We start from the raw sequence: 25,664 nt of genomic DNA, 5'->3' as shown, positions 1-25,664 counted from the left end.
CTAATGTTGAGAAAGATTGAGGGCAGGAGGAGACGGGGACGACAGAGGATGAGACGGTTGGATGGCATCACCGACTCAGTGGACACGGTGATGGTGAAGGACAGGGAAGCCTGGTGTTTTGCAGTTCATGGGGTCACAAGGAGTCGGATACTACTGAGAAAAGGTCTTAGGTGATCCAGTCTCCTTATCTTGATAAGCTTCTATGGTCCCTTTAATCTTGCCTTAGGTGGTTTTGTTGCTGTTCCTTCCTTAATTGGCAACTGTTCTGACAGTTGGAACCAAGAGAAGGTCATGGAGCCTGGATCTGGCCTATAAGAAAGGATGGACATAAAGGCCTCCGTTCCTGTAAGTCCCACAGGGTGCTGCTTGCCATCAGCTTTAGAGTTGTATGCTGATTTAGTCTTTGGGATACTCTTCTGAAGGAAGCATCACTTCCACATCTCAGATAAGGGAGCGGGAGTCTATTAGCAGCAGAGCTGGGTTATGAGCCTGGGTCTTTCTGCTCAGCAGACTGTGTATTGTCCACCCCCGGGAAGGATGCTGGTGGATTCTGAGGCACTTAGCTTAGCTGCCTCTCTCGGCTCTGTGACCTCTGCAGGCTGTCTTTGAGGAAGAGGGACTTTATTCAGCTCTGACTTTTGGCAGGAGGAAGAGCTCTGGGTTGGTCTCTAGGCCACAAAGAACCCCATTGCCTACGACACTCCTCATGAGACAGATAATTTATGATGGTACTAAGCCCCACTCTGTGCCTGGTACCATGCTAGCTCTGGGGACCCATCAGCCCCCCGTGACATACGGTAGGAGAGGAGAACATGGGGGTTGTCAGGGGCTCCAGCATCTCTTAGGTGGAGCCACCGTTCTAGAGTTGATGCTGTGGGAGTGAGCTTACAGCCTGTAAAATAAAAGATAAGCAATAGCAGGGCCTGTGAGGTTGAGCCTGATGGATCAAGAGGCACAAAGGAACTGGGAGCACAGGGGAGGAGTCCCAGCCTCCTGGGTGGACCACGTGGCTTTCAGGGGAGCCGCCAGGGCTAGGGAAGAATGTTCTAGATGAGGGGGCAGTGTGTGTGGAGGGAGCAGAACATGTGGGAGAAGGACTTGCTTGGGAAGGCAGCTGTGCAGCGGGACTGGACCCCGTCGGGTGGGAGACAGGGATGCTTGGGAGAGAAGGCTGGGGAGGCTAGCAGGGCTGGGTCACCCTGATAAAGAGCTTGACTCCAACCAGGAGGGTTTGTCTGTGGGATAAGCAGGAGAGAGACAAGCTCAGCTTCACATTTTGGAGAATAATTCTGGAAGCTGCTATTGAGGAGTGGCTGGAGGGGGCCTCTCCTGTCCCTAGCCCTGGGGCCATCCAGATTCAGCAACCCTCCACACCTCCCATCCTCCCATTCCCTACCACAGAGCCACATGACCTCCCAGTCCATTCCACTCAGAACCACACAGGTCCACCCAGGCCCAGCCTCTCTTTCCTGGGTTACTTCATTTACCTGGCCCCTTACAGGAAAACTGGCTTCACCTCTCATCAGTGCCAAGTCAAAAGACACAACCAAGCCAAAAATTCAGAGAAGGAAGGATTTATTATTTGTAGCATGTAAGAAAGGATACAGGTATGTTCATGAAGGGGGCTTGCACAGAGGAAAATTCTGCATAGAATTGGGGCTAATGATGACAGAATCTAAGTTTTAGTCGTTTGAAACCTTGAAGATAAGGGAAGGTCAACATCATCCCATCCTCCACCTGGGTGGAAGCCTTAGTTCTGGCAGAACTCCCTGTCAGATTGTTTACACATACCCCTTGAGGAAGAACTAGGACTCTGTTTTATCTGAACTATTGTTTCTTGAGGGCTTTTCCTTTGTTCCTACACTCCCTTACTTCCCATAAGATCGTTGATTACTGAGACCTGTTCAAGGACAAGCATTGTGGCCAGGCTTAGGTCACAAAATGGCTTCTCTTATGTCAAGACAGTCATGCCCAGTTCTCTTTCTCGGGGCATGTCTTCCCTATCATATCTGCTTATACCTTCCTCCTATATGGTAAGGATAGAAATGGAGGTCATGAGGAAGCACCCACGTTTCAGATATGGAACAGTGATCTTTAGAGCTGGTGCTGCAGGGAGTTCTTCCCACTGTGCCCTGAGAGAGGGAGTGGGGATATACAGCCTAGAGGTACCTTGGTGAGGAAAGATGACTGAGTGTTCCTAAACAATCAACACTCACCAGTTGGGGCCCCTGAACCACAGGGAGAATATGACATGGATTCCTCTGAGGCATAGAATCTGGGTGCAGTGTTAAGGCCGTGGGAGAAGAAACTGACCAAGGGTAAGGCATCTGGGAGGCTTCCTGGGGGAGGTGGAATTTGACCTGGACCTTGAAGTTTGGGTCCAACTCTTATATCCATACTTGACTACTGGAAAAACCACAGCCTTGACTAGACAGACCTTTGTTGGCCAAGTAATGTCTCTGCTTTTTAATAGGCTATCTAGGTCGGTCATAACTTTTCTTCCAAGAAGTAAGCGTCCTTTAAGTGAGATGTGAGAGTTGGACTATAAAGAAAGCTGAGTGCTGAAGAATTGATGCTTTTGAACTGGGGTGTTGGAGAAGACTCTTGAGAGTCTCTTGGACTGCAAGGAGATCCAACCAGTCCATCCTAAAGGAAATCAGTCCTGAATATTCATTGGAAGGACTGATGCTGAAGCTGAAACTTCAATATTTTGGCCAGTTCTTTGATGAGAACTGACTCATTTCAAAAGACCCTGATGCTGGGAAAGATTGAAGGCAGGAGGAGAAGGGGACAACAGAGGATGAGATGGTTAGATGGCATCACCGACTCAATGAACATGAGTTTGAGTAAACTCTGAGTGTTGGTGATGGACAGGGAGGCCCGGTGTGCTGCAGTCCTTGGGGTTGCAAAGAGTCAGACATGACTGAGTGACTGAATTTACTGACTGAAGGTTGGATAGGATTTCTTAGGGAGAAATTTCCCCTAAAAGAAGTGATCATTCTTTCTTTAAAAATAGTTTCAGCAAGCAGTTTTAACTGGTTGCTTTCATTGAAGACTTTTTTAGTGCACATTTATTACCAGAATTTTGGCTTTTTTTGGTGGATGTGTTAATTTAGTGGCTTAAAGAGCACGTTTTTAATCTTCCAGTCCCTCTAGGCCAAAATCAACATAAGGTGTGGCTGAGTTTCTTTCTGAGGCCCTAGGGGAGAATCTGTTCCCTGGTCTTTTCCAGTTTCTAGAGCTGGCCTGCATCCTTGGTTCTTAGCCTTATTCCTGTATTTCCACAGCCAGCAAGGTTGGGCATATTAGCATCTCTCAGTCTTACTTTCTTCTGCCTCCCTCTTCCACTTAGGACCTTTATGGTTAAATTAGGCCCACCCGGATAATCCAGGATCATCTCTCTACTTTAAGGTTGGCTAGTTAAAATCTTAATTCCATCTGTAATCTTAATCCTTTTGCATATAAAGTAAGGTCACAGGTTCCAGGGATTAAGATGTGGCTGTCTTTGGGGGGCCATTATTCTACCTGCCATGGCAAGGGTTAGCTTTTATTTCCTCTTTTTATTTTATTTTGAGCAGCAAGGCAATCAACAGACTCTTTCCTCACGCCAAAAAAGAAAAGAAAAGAAAAGCCAACTGGTGTTCACAACTGTCATTGTAAATTTGTAATAAATCACTCAAAATGCTTAGTTTCCAAGAGAAAAGTGGTTACCGATTCCTAAGAATGCAGCGTTGAAATGATTTCCTGTACTTAGAGGCCTCTTTCCTGTGAAAATTGCCGGCTGTCATTTCATATCCTTGGACTCTGTGGACTCACATTGTCCTGAAATCCCTTTAGAGGGTGACTGTCCAGGAGGCAGGATCTATAACGTTAAAGGACATTCAGTTCACTTTTACTGAGCACCTACTCTGTGCCACTTACTGTGTTAGATATTGGGGATAGAGACACCAGTGTGGCACAGCTGCTGCCCTAATTGGATCATATATTGTTTTTAAAACCAAACACTAGTAAACTAATAATATATACATATTGTAGATTTTGAAGAAAAAATAAAGGTAGTAAAAAAAAGAAAGAAACAACAATAATACTGCCATCCTGGGAAAGTTATTGTTAAAGTTGTGATGGATATTGTTCTAGATTTTTTCCAGGCATATGTAGTATATAAGCTTTAAAACCAAAAAACAACCTTCAAAAAGAATTCTCTTGTAAAACAAAATTAAAAAACAAGGGAACAAAAAAAAGGAATTGTCTTGTGATACTGTTCTGTATCACATCCCAACATTTATCGTACTTGTTCGGTTTTAAGGTAGTATCATCTGCCGCAGAATATTTAAATTTTCCTGTTTAAAGAAGGCTGGAGTTCCACGGCTCGTGGGAGACGGCGCAGCTCAGTGCACAGGCTCTGGGCTGCCTGTACTTCCTTCTGACACCCACTAGCTGTGTGACCTGGGGCAGTCACTTCACCTTTCTGTATCTCAGTTTCCTCATTTATTACCTTGTAGGGTTGTCGTATGGGTTAAATGAATAAACACATGTAAATCACTCGGGACAGTACCTGGTACCAACCAAGTGCTTGATAAAGATGATGTGCTGTTGTACATGTGTATACATAATTTATAAAATATGAGTTTGTAATCTGCTTTTTCCCCACATATATAATATGAGCATTTCCCTATATGATTACATTTATCATTTAAAAAAAAAACAATTTATTTATTTGGTTGCACTGGGTCTTACTGGTGGCCTGCAGGATTCCTGTCTTCTTTTAGGCATGTGGGATCTAGATCCTTGACTAGGGATCAAAGCTGGGCTGCCAAGATTGGGAGTTCAGAGTCTTGGCCACCGGACTATCAGGGAAATCCCCCAATTTTCACTTTTAATAGATGCATAAAATCTCATTCAATGGCTGTTTCCTTAGTTTATGGAACCATTACCTTCCATGTTGGATACCTGGATTGTTTACAGTCTTTTATTAACAAGCAAATGCTCCAATGAGCCTCTCTGGCCATATTCCTGATGATGTTCTAGGCCTGATTCTCAGTAGTAGAATTGCACTTTTTAAGGCTTTTGGAATCTGCTATTAAGATTTCATTCCCTAAGATTTACATCAGTGTGGAGCTGCATGGTTGGGTGGGGTTTCCACTGGGGGAGAGGCAAAGAGCAAGTGGCATTCCAGATAACCGGCAGGATGACCCAAGGCTCAGAAGGAGAGAGCACAGGACATCCTAGGGGAACTGGGGGGAGGCTGTTAAGTCATGAGGTTTGAGTGAGCCTGTGGTGGGGCAATAAGGCTGCAGGGTAGAAAAAGCCATCTTTGATTCACTGGTGATGGGCAGGCTGTGGTGTAGCATGAATCAGGAAAAGGTTAACGGAAGTAGGGAACCCAACGAAGAAGCTCTTGTTAGAAGCCAGACAAGGGACTTCCCTGGTGGTCCAGTGGTTGCGAATCCACCTCCCAGTGCAGGGGACAGAGGTTTGATTCCTGGTGTGGGTACTAAACTCCCACATGCCGTGGGGCAAGTACATCTGTGTGCCACAACTAGAGAAAGCCCACGTGCCACACACACATACAAAAAACAAGCAAAAGAGATCTGAATTAGGTGTGAGGAAAGGGGAGGATCTGTGTGTATTTTCATCAAGAATCTTTTGGACCTGAAAACTGACACCACGTGGAGGAAGGAGGAGAGGGAGGGAGGAGTCAGAGGCTTTGCTGGAAGGTTTCAGCCTGTCTCTTGGAGAATCAGGGACCACTGATAGAAATAAGAAAGCTGGGAGGAGGAACGGGTTTTGTGGGAAGAAGATTCAAGTAAGACGTGATGAGTCACATCCGGTATGTAGATGGTGAACAAGCTGGGGCTGGAAGCCCAGGGATGGGGCTATGTTAGTCTCAGCCCAGGGTGTCTGCAGATCCACTCCTGGCTCTTCCCTGGCCCTGCACTGAGTTCAACCCTGCCCCCTTGTCTGCCTTCCAGCTGCGTCAGCCAAGGGGTGGTACTGGCAGGAGTAGTTTTACCAAAGGTGTGCACTGAGGGGTCCGGCTGCTCACCACTCAAAAGACAGTAAACAGGCCAGGTTGGTGGAAAGGAAAGTTTGTTTATTTCAGATGCCGGCAACTAGGGGCGGGGAGGGTGGCAGACAACTATCCAAAGGCCAACTCACCCCCTGACAAGCAGCGGGGGAGAGCTTTTATAGACAGAGTTGGGGGAGGGGGTTACATGCAGAAACAGTACAGTCATCTCTAACACTCATCTTCAAATTGGTCATCTGACTACCATCATCGCATCATCTTGGTTGTCTTAGGTACAGTTTATCTTCAGTTCAGGGGTGCACTTGTTCCCATTTCTTTGCATCAGTTCTCAGAATTGTGGCAGCTCCAGGCCTGGGGACAGTCTGGTCATCATATAATTAACTTCTCTGCCTGGTGTTCTGGTATCTATAAGACAGCTCACAGGATATGGCTCAGAATATTATCTATAGCCTTTGAGAAAGAACTGAAATTCTTGGGCTCATAAGTCATATGCTTAATGACTACATTATTGTTATTTTGTCTCCTTTGACTGTTTTCCTTTGTTTCAGCATTTCTCACTTCTCTGATTAAACTTATTCTCTGACTAAAGTTTTGCACAGACAAAGGGCAGACAGAGAACATGGTGGGAGTTGGGGGCAGGAGCCATAAGGTCCTGCTCCATTTCAGTAGGCGGGTGGGAGAAGGGAGAGACAGTCTGTCTTGTCATCCCTTTCCCTCTGCTTAAGGGAACATGTCTAGCAATGAATGGCTCCTACTCCCACTCTGGCATCCCTGCCTCCTGCTCATTTGGCTCTTCAGCTATCACCACGAAACTGTTTTCTTTTTAAAATTATTTTTTGGCCAAGAGGCATGCAAAATTAGTTCTCCACCCAGGGATCGAACCTATGTCCCCTGGAGAGGAAGCAGGAGTCTTAACCACTGGACCACCAGGGAAGACCCTGCTTCTTCTGTTTTAAACATTACCTCTGTTTTAAATACATAGTGTGGTTTCTTGTTTTCCAGGATGGACCCTGACTGAGCCAGGAGTCACAAACATGGATACCATAATTAAAGGAAGGAGTATGGATAAGGTCCCAAGTAAGAGAGGGGAGACCCAAGCCTAGAATCCCAAGGGACACAAAAGTAAGGTGCTGGGTGGGGGGTGGGTAGGGGGAGGATGGGAACACTAAAAGGGACACGAGAGAAAAAGAATCTGGGGCAGGGAGAGAACCAGCAGAGTGAAGTGCTCCAGAGATCAAGGAAGGAGGATTCCTAAGTTTGAGCATCATAAAGCAGATGCTCTAGGGAAGGCAGAGAATGAAGATCGAGGACAAGACTTTCAACTCAGCCATGTCATCAGAGGCAGAACCCCAGTGGAGAGGAGGTGGCAGAGAACAGATTAAGTGTTAAAGAACAGGGCAAGAGTGAGGTTTGGGAGGACAAAGTGAGAGTAAAACATTTCTTCAGGAAATACTTACTGAAGTATTGAAATACTTGCCAAGTATATTTGGCACCACGTATGGGCCAGGCCTCAGGTACCTGGTGTGCAAAGATACATAAGATGTGGTCTCTGTTCTTAAAGCATTCTCAGTGCAGAGAGGGAAACAAGTTTCCAGAGATTTGTAGCACACTATAATACAGTTCTGATCTATGCTGCAAGAGCAGAGAGAAAGTCCTGAGCTGTGGGGAGGGGCCCAAGGAGGACTTCCTAGAGAAGGTACCACTGGTTTTTGACAGATAAGTAGGAGTCATGCAGATGGAATGGGGATGAAAGGGAGGAAGAAAGCACTCTGGATGGAAGCAACAGCCTGAGAAAAGGCAAAAAGGTAAGAAACGTTACTGTGAGTTTGGGGGAACCACTGTGTTGCTAATGCAGAAACTGTAGGAGGAAATGGTAGGAGATGAGACTGGGAAATGATTCCAGTGGAATAATTTCCAGTGGGAGCCAGAGGCAGTGGGAGATTCACTTCGATGTGCTAAAACAGAATAACAGACACCCTGGAATCCTGCATGCAGTGACAATATTTTCAAGAATGAGGATGAAATATTTTTTGTAAACAAAAACTAGAAGAGTTTATCACTAATAAATTGTTTTCTAAAATTTTTACTTGTTTATTTTATTTTTGGCTCTGCTGGGTCTTCATTGCTGCATGTGGGCTTTCTCTAATTACAGTAAGTGAGGGCTACTCTTCGTCGGGGTGCACGGGCTTCTCTTCTATTCTCTTGTAGCTGAGCAGGGGCTCTAGGGCACACGGGTTTCAGTGGCTGCAACTCTTGGGCTCAGCAGTTGCACTTCCTGGGCTCTAGAGCGCAGGCTCAGTAGTTGGTGTGCAGGGGCTCATACTCCTGGATCAGAGATCAAACCTGAGTCCCCTGCATGGCAGGCTGACTCTCAACCCCAGGACCACCAGGGAAGTCCCATCACTAATAAATTCTTATTGAATTTATTAAGGCTATTCTTCAGGTCTTTCAGGAATGGCTCTAGTATTCCTATATTCTTGCCTGGAGAATTCCATGGGCAGAGGAGCCTGGCAGTCTCACAAAGACTTGGACACGACTGAGTGACTAAAACTTTCACTTTTCATTCTTCAGGCAGAAGGAAATTGATCCCAGATGGAATATCTGAGATTAAATTTTAAAAAATGATCACTATTGAATCAAACTTGGGTCCGCTCGCCCCCTTGTGTGCAGTAAAGCCAATCTCCTGACACTGGGTTGCGGTGAAGGAAAGTGCAGTGTCTATTACCCGGCACCGAGCAAGGACTTTAGGCAGTTAGTGCTTAAAAGACCCAAACTCCCCAATGGCTTTAGGGAAAGGATTTTAAAGACAGGGTGAGGGAGGCAGATGGTGGGGTGTGTGGTCAGCTGGTAGACATTCTTCTGATTGGTTGATGGTGAGGTAGTTGGGGGTCAACATCATCAACCTTCTGGTTCCAAGCAGTCTGGGGTCTACATGCTTGTGGACAGCACACAGTTAACTTCTTCCACCTGGTGGAGGTTTCATTCTCTGCAAAACAGCTCCAAGGACATGGGACAGGATATTATCTATAGCCCTTGAGGAGGAATGAAAGGTCCTTGACTTTGTTTAATGTGCTCAGTCATTCAGTCATGTCTGACTCTTTGCGACTCCTTGGATTGTAGCCCACCAGGTTCCTCTGTCCATGGGATTTTTCCAGGCAAGAATACTGGAGTAGGTTGCCATTTCCTCTTCCAGGAGATCTTCCTGACCCAGGGATTGAACCCTAGTCTCTGTGTCTCTTGCATTGGCAGGCAGATTCTTTACCACTGTGCCACTTGGGAAGCCCTTTGTTTAATGGCTGAACTTATTATTTTGTCTTGCTTGACTTTTCCTTTGCTTCTGCACTTTCTCACTTCTATAATTAAATTTATTATTTGGAACTTGTGTAGGCCTAGGAGGCTAAAGAGACAGGTGAAGGAAAAAAAACAAGAGACAGGTGAAGGAAAAGGAGGGGATGGTTCTGTCCCAGGGAGGCCTGATAGAGTCCTGCTGCTTACATGATCAGACAAAATATTTGTGGAGTAGTGGTTAAATCTGAAGATTCCCAGGTGGCATTAGTGGTAAAGAACACCTGCCAAGGCAGGATATGTGAGAGACCTCCTTTCAATCCCTGTGTTGGGAAGATCCCCTGGAGGAGGGCACAGTAACCCACTCCAGTCTTCTTGCCTGGAGAATCCATGGACAGAGGAGCCTGGAGGGCTATAGTCTATAGGGTTGAGAAGAGTCAGACTTGACTGAAGTAACTTAGCACACATGCACACACAGTGGTTAAATCTAAACATCGATTGCATAAAACCATGATATCTAATTGCTGCTGTTTTTCAATTGCTAAGTCATGTCCGACTCTTTGTGACCCCATGGACTGCAGCATGCCAGGCTCCTTTGTCCTTCACTATCTCCTGGAGTTTGCTCAAATTCATGTCCATTAAGTCGGTGATGCTATCTCACCATCTCGTCCTCTACCGTCCCCTTCTCCTTTTGCTCTCGATCTTTCCCAGTATCAGGATTTTTTCCAATGAGTTGACTCTTTGCATCAGGTGGCCAAAGTATTGGAGCTTCAGCTACAATACAATACAAGCTGAAGCTGTAGCTTCAGCTTCAGCTACCAATACTTCTAATTGGTAGGATTTAAACATCAGAACAGGACTAAAATAAAAGATAACAATGGTATATAAGTTGGCTGATTAGTGTTAAATTCTTCTGCTGTCTCTTGTTTCTTGATTTTTCTGAAAGAGGATTGCAGATAACAGTATTATCTGTTATATTTTGGATATTTTGGAGTATAATTTTGGATTTTTCTATTTAAAGTATGCACATTAAAATGGCTAGAGTAATTGTAAGGAATAGACAGAATATGTAAATTTCATACAAATAGAAAAGGGGGGGAAGGGGTGAGAGAAGAAAGGCAAAATCAGTAATCCTAAAGAAAGGAAAAAAGAAAAAATATTAAAGAGGAGAGATTCTATTGTATTTCCAGTAATGTCAAGGTAGCTCCTATCAGACCAACCCCCTAGAGATAACAATTATGAACTTTGGACAAAATATGAAGAATGACTAACTACCTGGAGGCTCTGGAAAGAGATTAAAAGGAGGAAGAGACTGGAAGAGAGCCAACATTTAGAAGAAGGGACAGCCACCATATGCAAAAACATATAAAAGCTCACAAACTTAATATTGAATCAAAGAAGCCAGAAGCAAAAGAGTTTGTACTGTATAATCCCATTTGTATAAAGTGTAGAAGCAGGCCAGTCTAAAAGATCTGTAAGAAATCAGGCTAGCAATTACCCTTGGTGCAGGAGATCCTGACTGGAGGGTTTCTGGGATCCTGGTAGTTCCTGTTTGTAGATCTGGATGCCCGCTACACGGGTGTGCTCTCTTGGTGAAGTCATCCAAAATTGACTTGGTTTGTGCAGTTTTCTGCCTGTATATCATGCTTTGTGTTAGCCATTCAGTTGTGTCCTACTCTTTGCGACCCCATGGACTAGGGCCCGCTAGGCTCTGTCTGTGGAATTCTCCAGGCAAGAATACTGGAGTGGGTAGCTATTTCTTTTTCCAGGGGATCTTCCTGACCCAGGGATTGAACCAGGGTCTCCCGCATTGCAGGAAGATTCTTTACCGTTTGAACCACCAGGGAATGTGACATATATATGATGCTTTAGTGCATACTTTAAAAGTTGAAAAGGAAGCAGAAACAGGGTGGATAGGCAAGCAAAAGCAGACTGTGAAGAGACCAGACCAGGAGCATGGACATGACCTGGCTGCAGAATGCAGGTGGCTGGCAGAGGGGAGAGCCTGTCCTGCAGGACACTACTGAGAAGACGGGCCAGAGTCTGGGCGTCTGACATTAAGGCCCTCAGCCAGGATGAATGGGGTGGAGTTGGGTGACAAACTTTGTTTTCTTGGGCTCCAAAGTCACTGCGGACGGTGACTGCAGCCTTGCAATTAAAAGACGTTTGCTCTTTGGAAGAAAAGCTATGACAAACCTAGACAGCATATTAAAAAGCGGAGACATCAACTTGCAGACAAAGATCTGTATAGTCAAAGCTATGGTTTTTCCAGTAGTCATGTACGGAGGTGAGAGTTGGACCATAAAGAAGGTTGAGCGTTGAAGAATGGATGCTTTTGAATTGTGGTGCTGGAGAAGACTCTTGAGAGTCTCTTGGACAGCAAGGAGATCAAACCAGTAAGCCTTAAGGGAATCAACCTTGAATATTCATTGGAAGGAGTGATGCTGAAGCTGAAGCTCCAATACTTCGGCCACCTGATGTGAAGAGCCAACTCATCAGGGAAAAGACCCTGATACTGGGAAAGATTGAAGGCAGGAGAAGGGGATGACAGAGGATGAGATGGTTGGATGGCTTCATCAACTCAATGGACATGAGTTTGAGCAAACTCTGGGAGATGCTGAAGGACAGGGAAGCCTGATGTACTTCAGTCCGTAGTGTCGCAAAGAGTTGGACCTGACTTAGTGACAGAACAACAACAATTGAGTTGCAGGGTGAGGGGATTTTATGAGAAGACTTGAATGCCAGGTGAGGAAGTCAGACTTTGTCTGAGCTAGTCTGAGCTAGGTCATTTCCAGGCCGTGGTGGAGGGGCTGAAGATGCCTCCTTCTTAGAAAGGACATCTCCCTGCTTCTTCTGTGTAGACATAGAAGGGGCCTCATTGGCTGGGAACTCTGAGTCATGGTGACCTCACAAAGACTGCAACACCAGAGCTGGGGGTGGGGGGGAGCCTAGGTAAGCAGAGGGGTGGCTCTGGGAAAGTCCCAGGGGTGGGGGCAGCCGCCACAGCCTCCACAAGGCAGTTACCACCTTGACCCCACCCCACTGGGTAAAAGTCTCCCTCTGGCTGTAATTCCACTCTTAGAACTTCGTACCTTTGACTTAAGGCTGAATTTTCTGTTACCATGTGGATGCCCCAGGTGGAGGTAATGCATTGAACTTTTACAACAGTTGCTTAAAGCTCATGGACAAAGCATTTAGGCTAACAAGTTCTGAGAATATGGTGGGTGGGAGTCTGGGGGAGGAGAGGGAGAGCGAGATCCAGGGAGGGAATACCATGGACTAGGGGGAGAGGGTGCAGAGAACTGAAAGCCAGACTTGGTCTTTTTCTCAAGGCCACCACCCAACCGTCACCCATAGGGAGGAAGGGACAGTGAGGATGGACATTTACTGGGGGAACTGCTGGGGGCCAGATGCTATGAAAATTCCTATGTGCGTTATCACATTTTATTCTCTATACTTATCTCATGAATTGAGCATTAAGATAGTCATGCAGTGTGGGGAAGCTTCCTTCCCTGACTCACACCTCTGGTGAGAGAGAGGGCAGGTTTTGAATTCAAGTTCAGCTGACTCCAAAGCCCTGGATTTGTGCATTATAGCTGGGCATTAGGAGAGATGTGTTGTTTTCACTGGATTTTTCCTGTAGGATAGAGACCTAAGAGGGTTTCCCAGGTGGTGCTAGTGATAAAGAACCTGCTTGCCAACGTAGGAGACATGAGATACAGGTTCAATCCCTGGGTCAGGAAGATCCCCTGAAGGGGGTGGGGTATGGCAACCCACCCCAGTATTCTTGTCTAGAGAGTCCCATGGACAGAGGAGCCTGATGGGTTATAATCAATGGGTTCGCAAAGAGTCAGACACAATTGAAGTGACTTAACACGTCACAGAGCCTAAGAGCGGCAGAGGGAATAAGGAATGAGAAGTGGGAAGATGTGGTCTCACTGAGTGACTCATACCTCGGAAATCTCTGGGATCCTGTAGGGAAACTTGTGAGCTAAGTATACCTGGGTTTGAATCCTTCCTCTGCCACTTGCGGGAGGCTTTGTAAAAATCTACTTATGTCCCCTGAGCAGTCTGAATTGATGTGCCAGTAAATGAGGATGATGGTACCTGTCTTGAAGAGTTGTCATTCATTCATTTCCTTATTCTGTTAATGTTTTCTGAATCTTCTCTGGGTACTAGGCATTGTCTTGGGAAAACAGGGGTAATAGATATCCACGAAGCTCATTTTCTAAACTGGAGACACACAGGTAAACAGAGCAATTCTCTGACACAGGTGATCGCACGAGGAGGGCACCTCAGCCACATTTGAGGGTCCTAGGAACGTTCCTAGAGGAACGGAAACCTAAACTGGCATCTGGAATGTGACTAGATGTTAGCCAGGGGAATGATGAAGTGGTGGGCAGTCTGGGGGAAGTCTTCAGGAAGAGGAAAGGGTATTTGCAAAGGCCCCATTGGAAGCACCAGAAGAAGTTTGAAAGGGGCTCAAGCATGTGGCTTGGAAAGGGATGGATGTAGCTGAAGAGATGGAGGGTAAGGCCTGTGGGCTGAGGCTCTTGGCAAATGAAACACAGACGTCAGATTGAAGGTCCGAGTGTCTCCACTTGTGGCCTTTCCATCAACTTTGTGATTATCACTTTGGGGAGGAGTGGAGGGGCTTGATAAATGCTTATTCCTGGGTCCCCTCAGAGCTACAAAGTGGAATTTCTAAGGGTGAAGCCTGAGAATCTTTTTTTTTTTAATCAATCAGCTGTTATTTTTGTCTGTGCTGGGTCTCCTTTGCTCTGAGTGGGCTTTCTTTAGTTGTGGCGAGCCGGGGCTGCTCTCTAGCTGCAGTGCTTGAGCTTCTCATTGCAGTGGCTTCTCTTGTTGCAGAGCACGGCCTGTAGGGCTCTGTGGGCTCCCTCGTTGTGGCTTGAAGGCTTAGTTGCCTCGAGGCATGTGGGATCTTCCCAGACCAGGAATCAAACCAGTGCCCCCTGCATTGCAAGATGGATTCTTAACTACTGGATCACCAGGGAAGCCCTGGGAATCTGTCTTTTAGAAAATATAACCCACACCCCCACAGTCTAAAAAGCCGTGAGAAGTCACAGAGGGCTTCTAAGAGGGGGATGGCATGGTTGAATTTACACATATTTTTCCTTTATCATTTTTTTTGGCCACACTGTAGCATATGTAGGATCTTAGTTCCCCTACCAGGGATCAAACCTGTGCTGCCTGCAGTGGAAGCAGGGAGTCTTAACCATTGAACAGGGAAGTACTGTCTAAGAGTATCTTTATTTCCCCTCATCCTTGAAGAATGACTTTGCCAGTTAGAAAAGTTGTGGTTGACTTCTTTTCTTTCAGCACTTAAAAAATGGGTACCACTTCTTTCTGGCCTTCATGGCTTCAGATGAGAAATCTACTCTCATTCAGATTAGTGTTCTTCTATAGGTAATTCTCTCTGATTGCTTTTAAGATAATTTTTTCAATGCTTTTAGTTTTCAGAAGTTTAATCATGATGTATTTTGGCATGGGTTTCTTTGGGTTTGTCCCATTTTGGATTTTCTTATCTTCCTGAATCTGTATGTTTATATCTTTCCTTAAGTTGGGAAGTTTTCAGCCATTTCTACTTTGAAAATTTTCAACACTTTTTCTCTTCTCTTTCCAGAACTCTGATGATACGAATATTAGATATTTTGTTTTGTTCCACAGATACCTGAGAATCTGTCCAGTTTTTTTTCAGTCTATTTTGTCTCTGCTGTTCAGACTAAATAAATTTTATTAGTCTGCCTTCAAGTTCATTGATTCTATCTTGTTATCTTCACTTTACTATTGAGCTCATCCAGCAAGCTAAAATTTTTTTCAGTTATTGAATTTAAAAAATAATTTCTATCTTAATTTTGGTTACTGTATTTTTAAAATAACTTTGATTTCTTTGTTGGGATTTTCTATTTTATCATTAGTTTCAAGAGGATTTGTACTTGCTTGTTGAAGTATTTTTATGGCTGCTTTAAAGTCATTTTCACAAATTCTGACATCTGTTTCATCAGGATGCTCTTTTCCTAGTCTTTAGTATGACAAGCAATTTTTTATTGTGTCCTTGACATTTTGGATATTATGTTAAGAGATTCTTGAGCCTATTTAAAACTTTTATTTTAGCAGGTTAAGGTTTAGAGTGTAGGTTCTGGGCTACTCTGCTGGACCATGGTTTCAGTGATAGCTTCTAGAGCACTAGCCTGCTTTGTTCTTCAGCTATTGGAGCTCCTGTTTATTTGTACTGCTGTTATCTGCAGGGGAATGAGGCACTTCTCTGGGCCAGCTGTGTCCCTGTGGGGTTCAGGAGCTGTGGGCCCTAGTCACTTTTCTGCCTTTCAGTGGCAGGCCCATGATACAAGGCTCTACTCTCACTGCCACTGCAGATGGATTAAACTGCTGCTGCCCTGGGCATGGAGTAGGGAGTGGGGCTCCTCCCGGGGCTCGCTCTTTGTTGGGCTTCTCTTTCTGGTCCTTTGGTCAGAGAAAACAGGGTTTTCTTTTCTTGCAAGTGTGTTTATGCTCTTGGCAGATCTGTGTTACAGGCCTCTCTGGTACCCAGTCTGGAATATATGGGAGATAAGAAGAAAACCCTAGAGAACTCACCACCTTGTCATCCCTCCAGTCCTGAGGTTTCTAGCTAGTCCACTGTCTTCTTTCTAGATTTGAGTCCTTTTTTTGGTTTGTTTTTGGTTATCTGTTGAACTATTTCCAGGATATTTAGTTGTATTTACAAAGGAAGAGCATGGAAAAGTGAGTCTATGCCCTCTTGTCTGTTCAGTTCACTTCAGTTCATTGGCTCAGTCGTGTATGACTCTTTGCAACCCCACGGCCTGCAGCACACCAGGCCTCCCTGTTCATCACCAAATCCCTCAGCTTGCTCAAACTCAAGTCCGTTGAGTCAGTGATGCCATCCAACCATCTCATCCTCTGTCGTCCCCTTCTCCTCCTGCCTTCAATCTTTTCCAGCATCAGGGTCCTTTCCAGTGAGTCTATTCTTTGCATCAGGTGGCCAAAGTATTGGAGCTTCAGCTTCAGCATCAGTCCTTCCAATGAATATTCAGGACCGATTTCCTTTAGGATTGACTGGTTTGATCTCCTTGAAGTCCAAGGGACTCTCTCTTATCTGTTACATGCATTAAAAAAAAAAAAAAAAGCTGTTGTACAAAACACATAGCATAGAATTTACCATCAGTGACAATTGGTACCTTTATAATGTTGCACAATTATCACCATTATCTAGCTTCAGAATATTTTTGTCACTCCAAAAGGAAACCCCATACTCATTAAGAAGTCACTTCCCATTCTCCCATTTCTCCTGCTCATGATAGTCTGTCTGCTTTAATCTGCTATTAATCTCTCTAGATTTGATTATCTAGATAGTCCATATAAACGGAATCATACCATATGTGATTTTTTGCATCTAGCTTCTTTCACATAACATAATATTTTCAAAGTTTACCATATTTAGCATGTATCAGTACTCAGTTCTTTTTATGGGTAGATAATATTTCATTGTGTGGATATACCATGTTTTTTTTTTTATCTGTTTACCAGTCAATGGACATGTTGGTTGTTTCCACATTTAGCTCTAGTGAATACTGCAGCTGTGAACTTTTGTGTCCAAGTTTTGGTTGGAACATCAATTTTCAGTTGTTTGTGGTATATACATAGGAGTGAAATTGCTGCATTATATGGCCATTCTAGTTTAACTTCCTGAGGAACAGCCAGGTTGGTTTTTATAGAGGCCACATAATTTTCATTCCCACCAGCAATGTTTGATGGTTCCAATTTTTCTATATCATTGCCAACACTTGCTATTTTCTATTTCTTAAAATTATAACCACCACAGTGGGTGCGAAGTGTTATCTTAGTGTTGTTTTGATTTACATTTCTCTAAAATCACTGCGGATGGTGATTGCAGCCATGAAATTAAAAAACGCTTACTCCTTGGAAGGAAAGTTATGACCAACCTAGATAGCATATTGAAAAGCAGAGACATTACTTTGCCAACAAAGGTCCGTCTAGTCAAGGCTATGGTTTTTCCTGTGGTCATGTATGGATGTGAGAGTTGAACTGTGAATAAAGCTGAGTGCTGAAGAATTGATGTTTTTGAACTGTGGTGTTGGAGAAGACTCTTGAGAGTCCCTGGGACTGCAAGGAGATCCAACCAGTCCATTATAAAGGAGGTCAGTCCTGGGATTTCTTTGGAAGGAATGATGCTAAAGCTGAAACTCCAGTACTTTGGCCACCTCATGAGAAGAGTTGATTCATTGGAAAAGACTCTGATGCTGGGAGGGATTGGGGGCAGGAGGAGAAGGGGATGACAGAGGATGAGATGGCTGGATGGCATCACCAACTCGATGCAGGTGAGTCTGAGCGAACTCCAGGAGTTGGTGATGGACAGGGAGGCCTGGCATGCTGCAATTCATGGGGTCTCAAAGAGTCGGACACGACTGAGCGACTGAACTGAACTGAATGACTAAAGTGTTCTACTCAAGTTGTTTGCCCATTTTTAAATTGGGTTGTTTATCTTTTTGTTGTATGTTGTAAGATATTGTTATTTGTTATTCTAGATACTAGATCTAATTAGGTATATGACTTATAAATATTTCATCCCCTTCTGTAAGTTGTCTTTTCACTTTCTAATAGTGCCTTTTGATACACAAGTTTTTAATTTTGGTAATGTTCAATTTATCTTTTTTTTTCTTGTTTCTTGTGATCTTGGTGTCATATCTAAGAAACCATCACCAAATCCAAGGTCATGAGGATTTATCCATATATTTTCTTCCAAGAGTTTTACAATTTTAGCTCTTATATTTAGGTCTTTTGTCCATTGTGATTAAAGTTTTATATTTAGTGTGAAAGAGGCCAAATCTATTATTTCAGGTGTTGATTTCCAGTCATCCCACCACCATTTGTTGAAGAGAATATTTTTTCCCCGTTGAACAGGTTTGGCATCCTCGTCAAAGATCAGTTGACCATAGATGCATGGATTTATTTCCTGACTCTCAGTTCTATTCCATTAGCCTATATTTTTATCTTTTTGCCAGTACCATACTGTTGAATGCAATTTTAAAGGAAGAACTTTGTGCTCAATTTGGAAAATGGTTTGTTGGGAGCAACCCTTATGCACAGGGATCCTTGTTGAGAGGGCAATTCCAAGACAGAGTCCCAAAGCAGTGGGAGCCGTACTAGGGTTTAGCAGTGGTGATGGAGATATGAGGAGATACTTGGGGATTTTTCTGGAGCCAGAATTAGCAGAACTTGGCAAAATTTGGATTCAGCAAGTCAAGAAGAGTATAGTCAAGGATGATATTGTGTCTGGCTTGGATTATGGTTCCAGTGCCTTGCAATGTAAGAGAATAAGAGGATCTGATTTGGAGGAATGATGGCAAAGTCTGTTTGGATTTTCTAGAAGCTAGGTGCAACAATGTCAGACGTGTGTGCGTGCATGCGTGTATACATACTCATACAAGTGCCTGACACATTCCAGGCCCATACATCTGATAAACATGTTCTCAACGAGGAACTGGAAGATCCACTGATAGTTCCTCTTTCTGAGAGCCCCAGAAACCCTTACCAAGGGCCTGGAAGGTTTCATAAAGGTAGAGGAGAAAGGATGGGAACCAGTCAATGATTCTCAGTCTCTGATGGGGCTAGGTGGTTTATGGCCACCCTCTGTTCTCCTCAACGGGGGCTCCAGGACCTGGGGGCAAAAGCCAATAAGCAGCTGTATAGCAACTTCCTTTAGTTCCCCTGGGTCCCACCTCAACAACCACCATCTTCCTGATGCACAATATCCCTTTGGTGGAGGATAAGATGTGGGCTGCCTACCTAAGCTCTGAAGACTCACCTGTGTGTTGCAGGGTGGAGGGGGAGGATTGAGGAAATAGAAGAAAGTGAGGGAGATCTGCTCTTTTCTTCTGGATGAAGGAGGGTCAGCCTGGCTTGAGACCTATGGCTTTTTGCCCAGTGACCAGTATTATGCATTTATTGTGTCAGAGGAGTAGAGCTTATGTTCTTTCACAGGTTAAACCAGGTAGGCCTTCCAAAATCCTACTGACCGCATCATAGGCTGTACCTGACTCAAATTTTTTCCAGGTTGAAAATGCCTCCTTTTGATAAATATGACATGTGTTTGTGTGTGTATGTGTGTGTACAGAGAGGAGAATACGCGAGGGATGATCCAGGGTATTTTGGAGCCCTGAGGCTTTTTATAATTTTGAGGCTCCTGTTTAAGTAGAAGACAAAATTATGAATACAAAATTATGTACAGGCCCTTTGGAAAAGAACAGTATGAGCAAGGAGCCTTGAAATTTTAAATTTCATTAGCTTCAGGGTAAAATCACCTCTGGTGTTGATGGTAAGTGAAACTTCCTTCCTCTGAGGCAAGTTGCAAAGCTCTGCATGAACTGCTGGCTTGGGGGTGAAGGAAGGTCCCACTGGGCTCTAAGTACCTTACTCTGCTCATAATGTCTCACAGAGAGTAACAGAATGAGTAACTAATTTAGAGAAGACCTTCAGTGGGCCAAGTGGGCTCCATGCCAGATGCTGAGACTTTAACCACCCTGGGTGGCAGGCTTTATGTTCCCCATATTAGAGACGAGGAGGATGGGAGTGGGGAGTGTCTCTTGCCCAAGTTTGCTGACACTAGTAGGAGGATGAGCTGGGAATTGAACCCAGGACAACATGACTGTGAATCTGTATTTTTTTCAAAGCCAAGCTATAAGGTGCACAGCAAAATGTATGGTATGAGTAAATGATTTAGTGAATGAGTTAGTGCATGAATGAATAAGAAATGATATGTGATGAAATGAGCTAGCGACGGAATGGATGAATGAATGAAGAAGAGATAAAAGGATGAAATAACAAGCTCATTTATTGAACGTTTACTGTGTGCCGGGTGCTGTGCTAGACTCCTTTCTATTTTATGTATTTATTGTAACGTTTGGCCGCGCTGGGTCTTTGTGGCTGCGCGAGGGCTTTCTCAAGTTGTGGCCAACAGGCACTGTGTTCTAACTGCAGAGTGCGAGGTCCTCATTGTGGTGGCTTCTCTTGCTGCGGCGCGCGGGCTCTAGGGCAGGTGGGGGTGCTAGACTCTTGTGGATCTTGTGGTTTAGCGAGGAAACCAGATATTTTGTGCCAAGAAAGCGGAAGTGGACAAAATGCCCTGGGAACTTACAGGTGGACCTCACCTGTCTGGGGGACCTGGAAGGCTTGTAGCATATAAGCTGAAATCTGAAGGGGTGAAGCTGTAGGTGTTAGCTAGGGAAAATGACTGAAGAAGGATGTTTAGCCTGTGGAGGGCCAGACTTGGGTGTGTGACTTGACCTCCCCTTCCTTAAGCATACAATGGAGTAAGCATATCTAACTTCTGGGTGTGTATGTGTGTGTGTGTGTGCATGCAGGGGGATTTTGTGAGCAGAAGTGTGTGCCTGGCCTTTAGACTTTGCTCAGTAAGTACCAAAAAAGCCACTTTTGCCTGACTTGATCTCCTTTCGCATCTCCTCACAGGGGCCCAGTCCTGCTTAAGAACACCATGCATGCAGGTGAGCTGTCCCTACGGTTCCCATAGGGAGGGAGGCCCAGGTGTGGGGGTGGGGCAGGGTAAGGTGGGAGAGTTTCCTCCTTTGTCTAGTCTTTCTGGAGTGGGATGGGGTCGGGGAACTGGGGAGTTCACCCAGCAGTGAGGTTGCTGGGCTGAGACAGGCTCTGCTTTGGATGATATCCTCAGGTTCTCCTCCATTTAGTTTGCCTCACCCAGAACAAACTGTTAAGGGCAGTGGGCATCTCTGCCAAGGCTCCTTTGGGCATCTAGTGCCACAGCCATTCACAGAGTAGTTCTTGCAACTTAGGGGTTGGCTGGAAGTAGTAAATAAGGAGACTTCCCCTTCTCCCTTTCTACCTTAAGGTGGGAGAGTTTCCTCATTTGTCTAGTGTTCGTGGACTTCCTACTGTGGACCTAGTATTACATTAGGTGCTGGGGATGCCCCAGGGACTAAGATGTGCATCAGTTCAGTTCAGTTCAGTTCAGTCACTCAGTCGTGTCCGACTCTTTGCGACCGCATAAATCGCGGCACGCCAGGCCTGTCTGTCCATCACCGACTCCCGGAGTTCACTCAAACTTATGTCCATCGAATCGGTGATTCCATCCAGCCATCTCATCCTCTGTTGTCCCCTTTTCCTCCTGCCCCCAATCCCTCCCAGCATAGTTCTCACCAATGTCCCCACTCATCTCTAGCAGGGGCTGGACCACTAAACAAGTCATTGGAATAAAGTGCTGTGTATCATTTGCTTGGAGGAGTAGGATCAGCGAGGAGAGTAGGGGGAGGTTCCAGGCCAGGGAAACTACATTTAAGGACTGTGAGCTGAAAGGGAGCGGGGTGTGGTCAAAGAAGGGAACACAGAGGATGAGGCTGGAGCTGAGAGAGCTAGGGGAGAGCCATGTAGGACGGAGCTGGACAGGTGGGCTGGGCGTGGTCATGGAGGTCATCCATGGGGAGCCATGGAAAGATTTCAATAGGTGAGGCTGAACTTGCCTTTTCTCTCTCTCAGGAGCACTTCAGGGAGCTCGACAGTCAGCTATTGGATAGAAGGGGGCAGTGGCACTGACAGACCTTCAGATCGGGCATGGCCTTGGGTCCAGGGACTAGTCTGGTCCTCTGTGAAGACGTGAACATGACACCCAATCTCAACTCCACTGAGGCCCCCAGTTTAGGCTCTGGCATCATCTCTGGGCCCAGCCTAAACACAGACCTTGTTGCTCTCTTGAATCCATCCCTGAGTCCTGACGTGGCTCTTGTTCCAGACCTTAATCCAACTCTGATTCCGGTCTCAGAGGAGGCCCCTGGCCTGGAGTCTGATAACACCCCCAGACCTGATGACAGCAGGTCCACGACTCCAGGTTCCCTCCAGATCACTGCTGCCCACTCTGGTGAAGCCCTGGCTTTGGATTCCAATCACCTCTCAAGGCCTAACTCACAGGGGACCCTAAGTCCAGCCTCAAACCTCATTCTGAACCCCCACTCTATGGAGGCCCAGGGTATGAGCTCGGGGACCCATGCTGGGCCACATTCGGAGGAGGCTGTCAACTCCCTCTCGAGCAATCTTTTTGATTTGGGTCAGAGCAACTCCAATCCTTCCAGGCCTGAGACAAACCCATTTTTAAGGCCTTATTCCAAAGACTCCCTTGTTCTGGGCCACAGCATTTCCAGGCCAGGCTCAAAAACTCTCCTTACTCCAGCCTCAACCCCTTTTCTGGATCCTGACTCCAATCAGCTGCTCGGCATGGGCTCAGGGAACATATCCAAGCTGGACCTGAACGCAGCTTCAGGTTCTCCTGAGTCCCTTATGCAAGACACGAACGAGACCATCACTGTGGTTTCACATAACATCTCTGGATCTGTTTCACAAAGAGCCTTTGGTGCAGTCTGGAACACAAGTTCCAAGGGAACCATCAGCGTGGCTTCAAATGGCAACCCCAAGTCTGATTTGAACATGACCGTCACTCAGGCTTCAAGCTTGACCCTGGTTCCTGGTTCCAACGACGTTGTCAGCCTGCACTCCAGCACGCATGGACCCACTTCCACCGTTTCGCCACCCTCGTGCATGACCCTGATCCTGGGCTCCAAGGAGACTCTGAGCCTGGGTTCCAGCCTCATCTTCAGCGACACCTCCACCCTGACGCTGAGCAGCCAGCAGGAGTGTTTCGAGGACAGCAGTATCCACACCATGCCTCTGGAGGGGACTCTGGAGAGCTGGAGTGAGATGACTCGTGTGGAGGCGGGCCAGTTCCCACCGGGGCTCCCCACCGGCAACACCACGAATAAGGACTCCACGGTCTTCCAGAGCATCCCTCAGGGTGAGTAAGGCCAGAGTGCCAGCCCTAGAGAGGACACCGACCTGGAAGAACTCGATTCAGATTTGTAGGGCAGGGAGGGAAGAGGAGAGGGGAAAGGAAGGACACAGCATGTAATGGATAACATGCAATACATTAATTATACACGGGAGATCTAGTGCTCAGCCCCTGCTTGCTGTGTGACTTGGGATGAGCTACTTAATTTCTCTGAGCTTCAGTTTTATTAACTGTAATATAATATTCCATATAATGATACTTTATCCTGTACAAATTACAAGTCATCTAACTATACCTTCTTTTCTTTCTTGATGAATTTCAGGCCTGGTTTCTCAGGTCAGAGTTTGACCAGTGGAGCAGGCAGACTTGAGTTTTTGAGGTTCCCACCTAAGTGAAGCCTTGGGGGTCCTCTCTGGAACCCGTGACTCACTTTTGATGTGCAAGAGTTCTGTAAATGAATCCATCAGTGTTTGATGTTGTAAAGATCTTTTCCCAGTTATTTATATCTCCAAATATTTTTATTTGCTCATTTACCAATACCACATTGCAATTTTAAAAAATTACCATGGCTTTACAGATATGCATTCATATCTGAAAGAATCCCTCTTTAAAGTTCTTAAAATTATTCCAAGGACAACAGCCTCCACACCATGCCCTGGAGGCTATTCAAACACCCTCATTCTTCTGTATACATTTTAAAATACATTTGTCTAGGTCCTCAAACAATCTCTCTGGCATTTTTATTGGAATGTTATTAATATATCCATCTGTTCAAGTGAAATGGAGTGAAATTGAGGTTCAACTTCATTCCTTTACTTGTGGAGTCCAGTTATTATTGTGATCTAATTCACATACTATACAATTTACCCATTTAAAGTACACAGTTCAATGGCTCTTGGTATATTATATGATAAATCTTTTAAAAATTGTAGTAAAATATATATAACATAAATCTGCCATTTTAAACATTTTTAAGTGTTTAATTCAGTGGCATTAGTCACCTCACAATATTGTGTTACCACTGTCTGTCATCCCAAATAGAAGGTCTTACCATAAAGTAGTAACTCCCTATTCCTCTCTCCCCAGTCCCACATGAACTTTAACCTGCTTTCTGTCTCTATGAATTTGCCTACTCTAGGTAACTCATGAAATGGAATCACACAGTTGTTCTTTTGTATAATGTTTACTTAGCATAACATTCATCTATTTTGTAACATGAATCAGTACTTCATTCCTTTTTGTGGTTGGATAGTATTCCAATAAATGTACCACATTTTATTTGTCCATGGACGACTATTTGGCTATGATGGATAATGCTGCTATACACATCAGCTCAAAAATCTCTGAATCCTTGCTTTCAATTCCTTTAGATATATACCTAGGAGTGAAACTGCTGAATCGTATGGTAATTCTTGTTTAGCTTTCTGAGGAAATACTAAATTATTTCCCATACCAGCTGTACCATTTTGCACTCCCTCCAACAATGTACAGAGGTTCTAATGTACAAGGGTTTCTATTGCTGCACTATTAATCTCTCCTGGCCAGCACTTTTTATTTTTGTTTTTTTTTTTTAGAAAACATTTTTATAATAGCCATCCTAAAGAGTGTGAAGTAATATTTCAATTGTGATTTCGATTTGCATTTCCCTAATGACTAATAAATGATGTTGAACATTTTTTTAATATGCCTATTGAACATTTGTATAATGTCTTTTGCCTATTTTCACATTTGGTTTTTTATTTTTAATTTTGTGGCCATGCTACACAGCATGTGGGATCTTAGTTCTCCGACCAGGGATCAAACTCATGCCCCCTGCATTTGAAACGTGGAGTCATGATACTGGACTACCAGGGAAGTCCCAAAATTTAGTTGCTTTTTGTTGTTGAGTTTAGGAGTTCTTTATATATTCTGAATATTAATTCCTTATCAGATACACAATTGGTAAATATTGGCACCCGTACTGTGAGTTGTCTTTTTATTCTCTTAACATTGTCCTTTGATGCACAAGTGATTAATTTGATGAGAATCAATTCATCTACTCTTTTATTGTCTGTTACCTTGGTGTTATGTTTAAGAAATTTTTGCCTTTGTTTATACTCCAATACCAAAGAATGCTCAATCGCACTCATCTCACACGCTAGTAAAGTAATGCTCAAAATTCTCCAAGCCAGGCTTCAGCAATATGTGAACCGTGAACTTCCTGATGTTCAAGCTGGTTTTAGAAAAGGCAGAGGAACCAGAGACCAAATTGCCAACATCCACTGGATCATGGAAAAAGCAAGAGAGTTCCAGATAAACATCTATTTCTGCTTTATTGACTGTGCCAAAGCCTTTGACTGTGTGGATCACAATAAACTGTGGAAAATTCTGAAAGAGATGGGAATACCAGACCACCTGACTTGCCTCTTAAGAAATCTGTATGCAGGTCAGGAAGCAACAGTTAGAACTGGACATGGAACAACAGACTGGTTCCAAATAGGA

General features: G+C 44.7%; 1 protein-coding gene across 1 annotated transcript in view; it reads left to right on the top strand.

Annotated features, from left to right (window-relative positions):
- Positions 1–12,267: 12,267 nt before the first annotated feature.
- Positions 12,268–25,664, top strand: part of MROH7 (maestro heat-like repeat family member 7) — a 53,372-nt gene continuing 39,975 nt past the window's right edge. The window contains exons 1-3 of the mRNA XM_010847121.1: positions 12,268–12,456; positions 20,843–20,877; positions 21,884–23,189. Of these exons, the coding sequence (XP_010845423.1) occupies positions 21,959–23,189 (1,231 nt within the window). The 5' untranslated portion in view covers positions 12,268–12,456; positions 20,843–20,877; positions 21,884–21,958. The remainder of the gene's footprint in view (positions 12,457–20,842; positions 20,878–21,883; positions 23,190–25,664) is intronic.

The sequence above is a fragment of the Bison bison genome, unplaced genomic scaffold (genome assembly GCF_000754665.1).
Source record: "Bison bison bison isolate TAMUID 2011002044 unplaced genomic scaffold, Bison_UMD1.0 scf7180017864244, whole genome shotgun sequence".
Taxonomy (NCBI): domain Eukaryota; kingdom Metazoa; phylum Chordata; class Mammalia; order Artiodactyla; family Bovidae; genus Bison; species Bison bison.
This window is presented reverse-complemented; position numbering and strand designations above follow the sequence as displayed.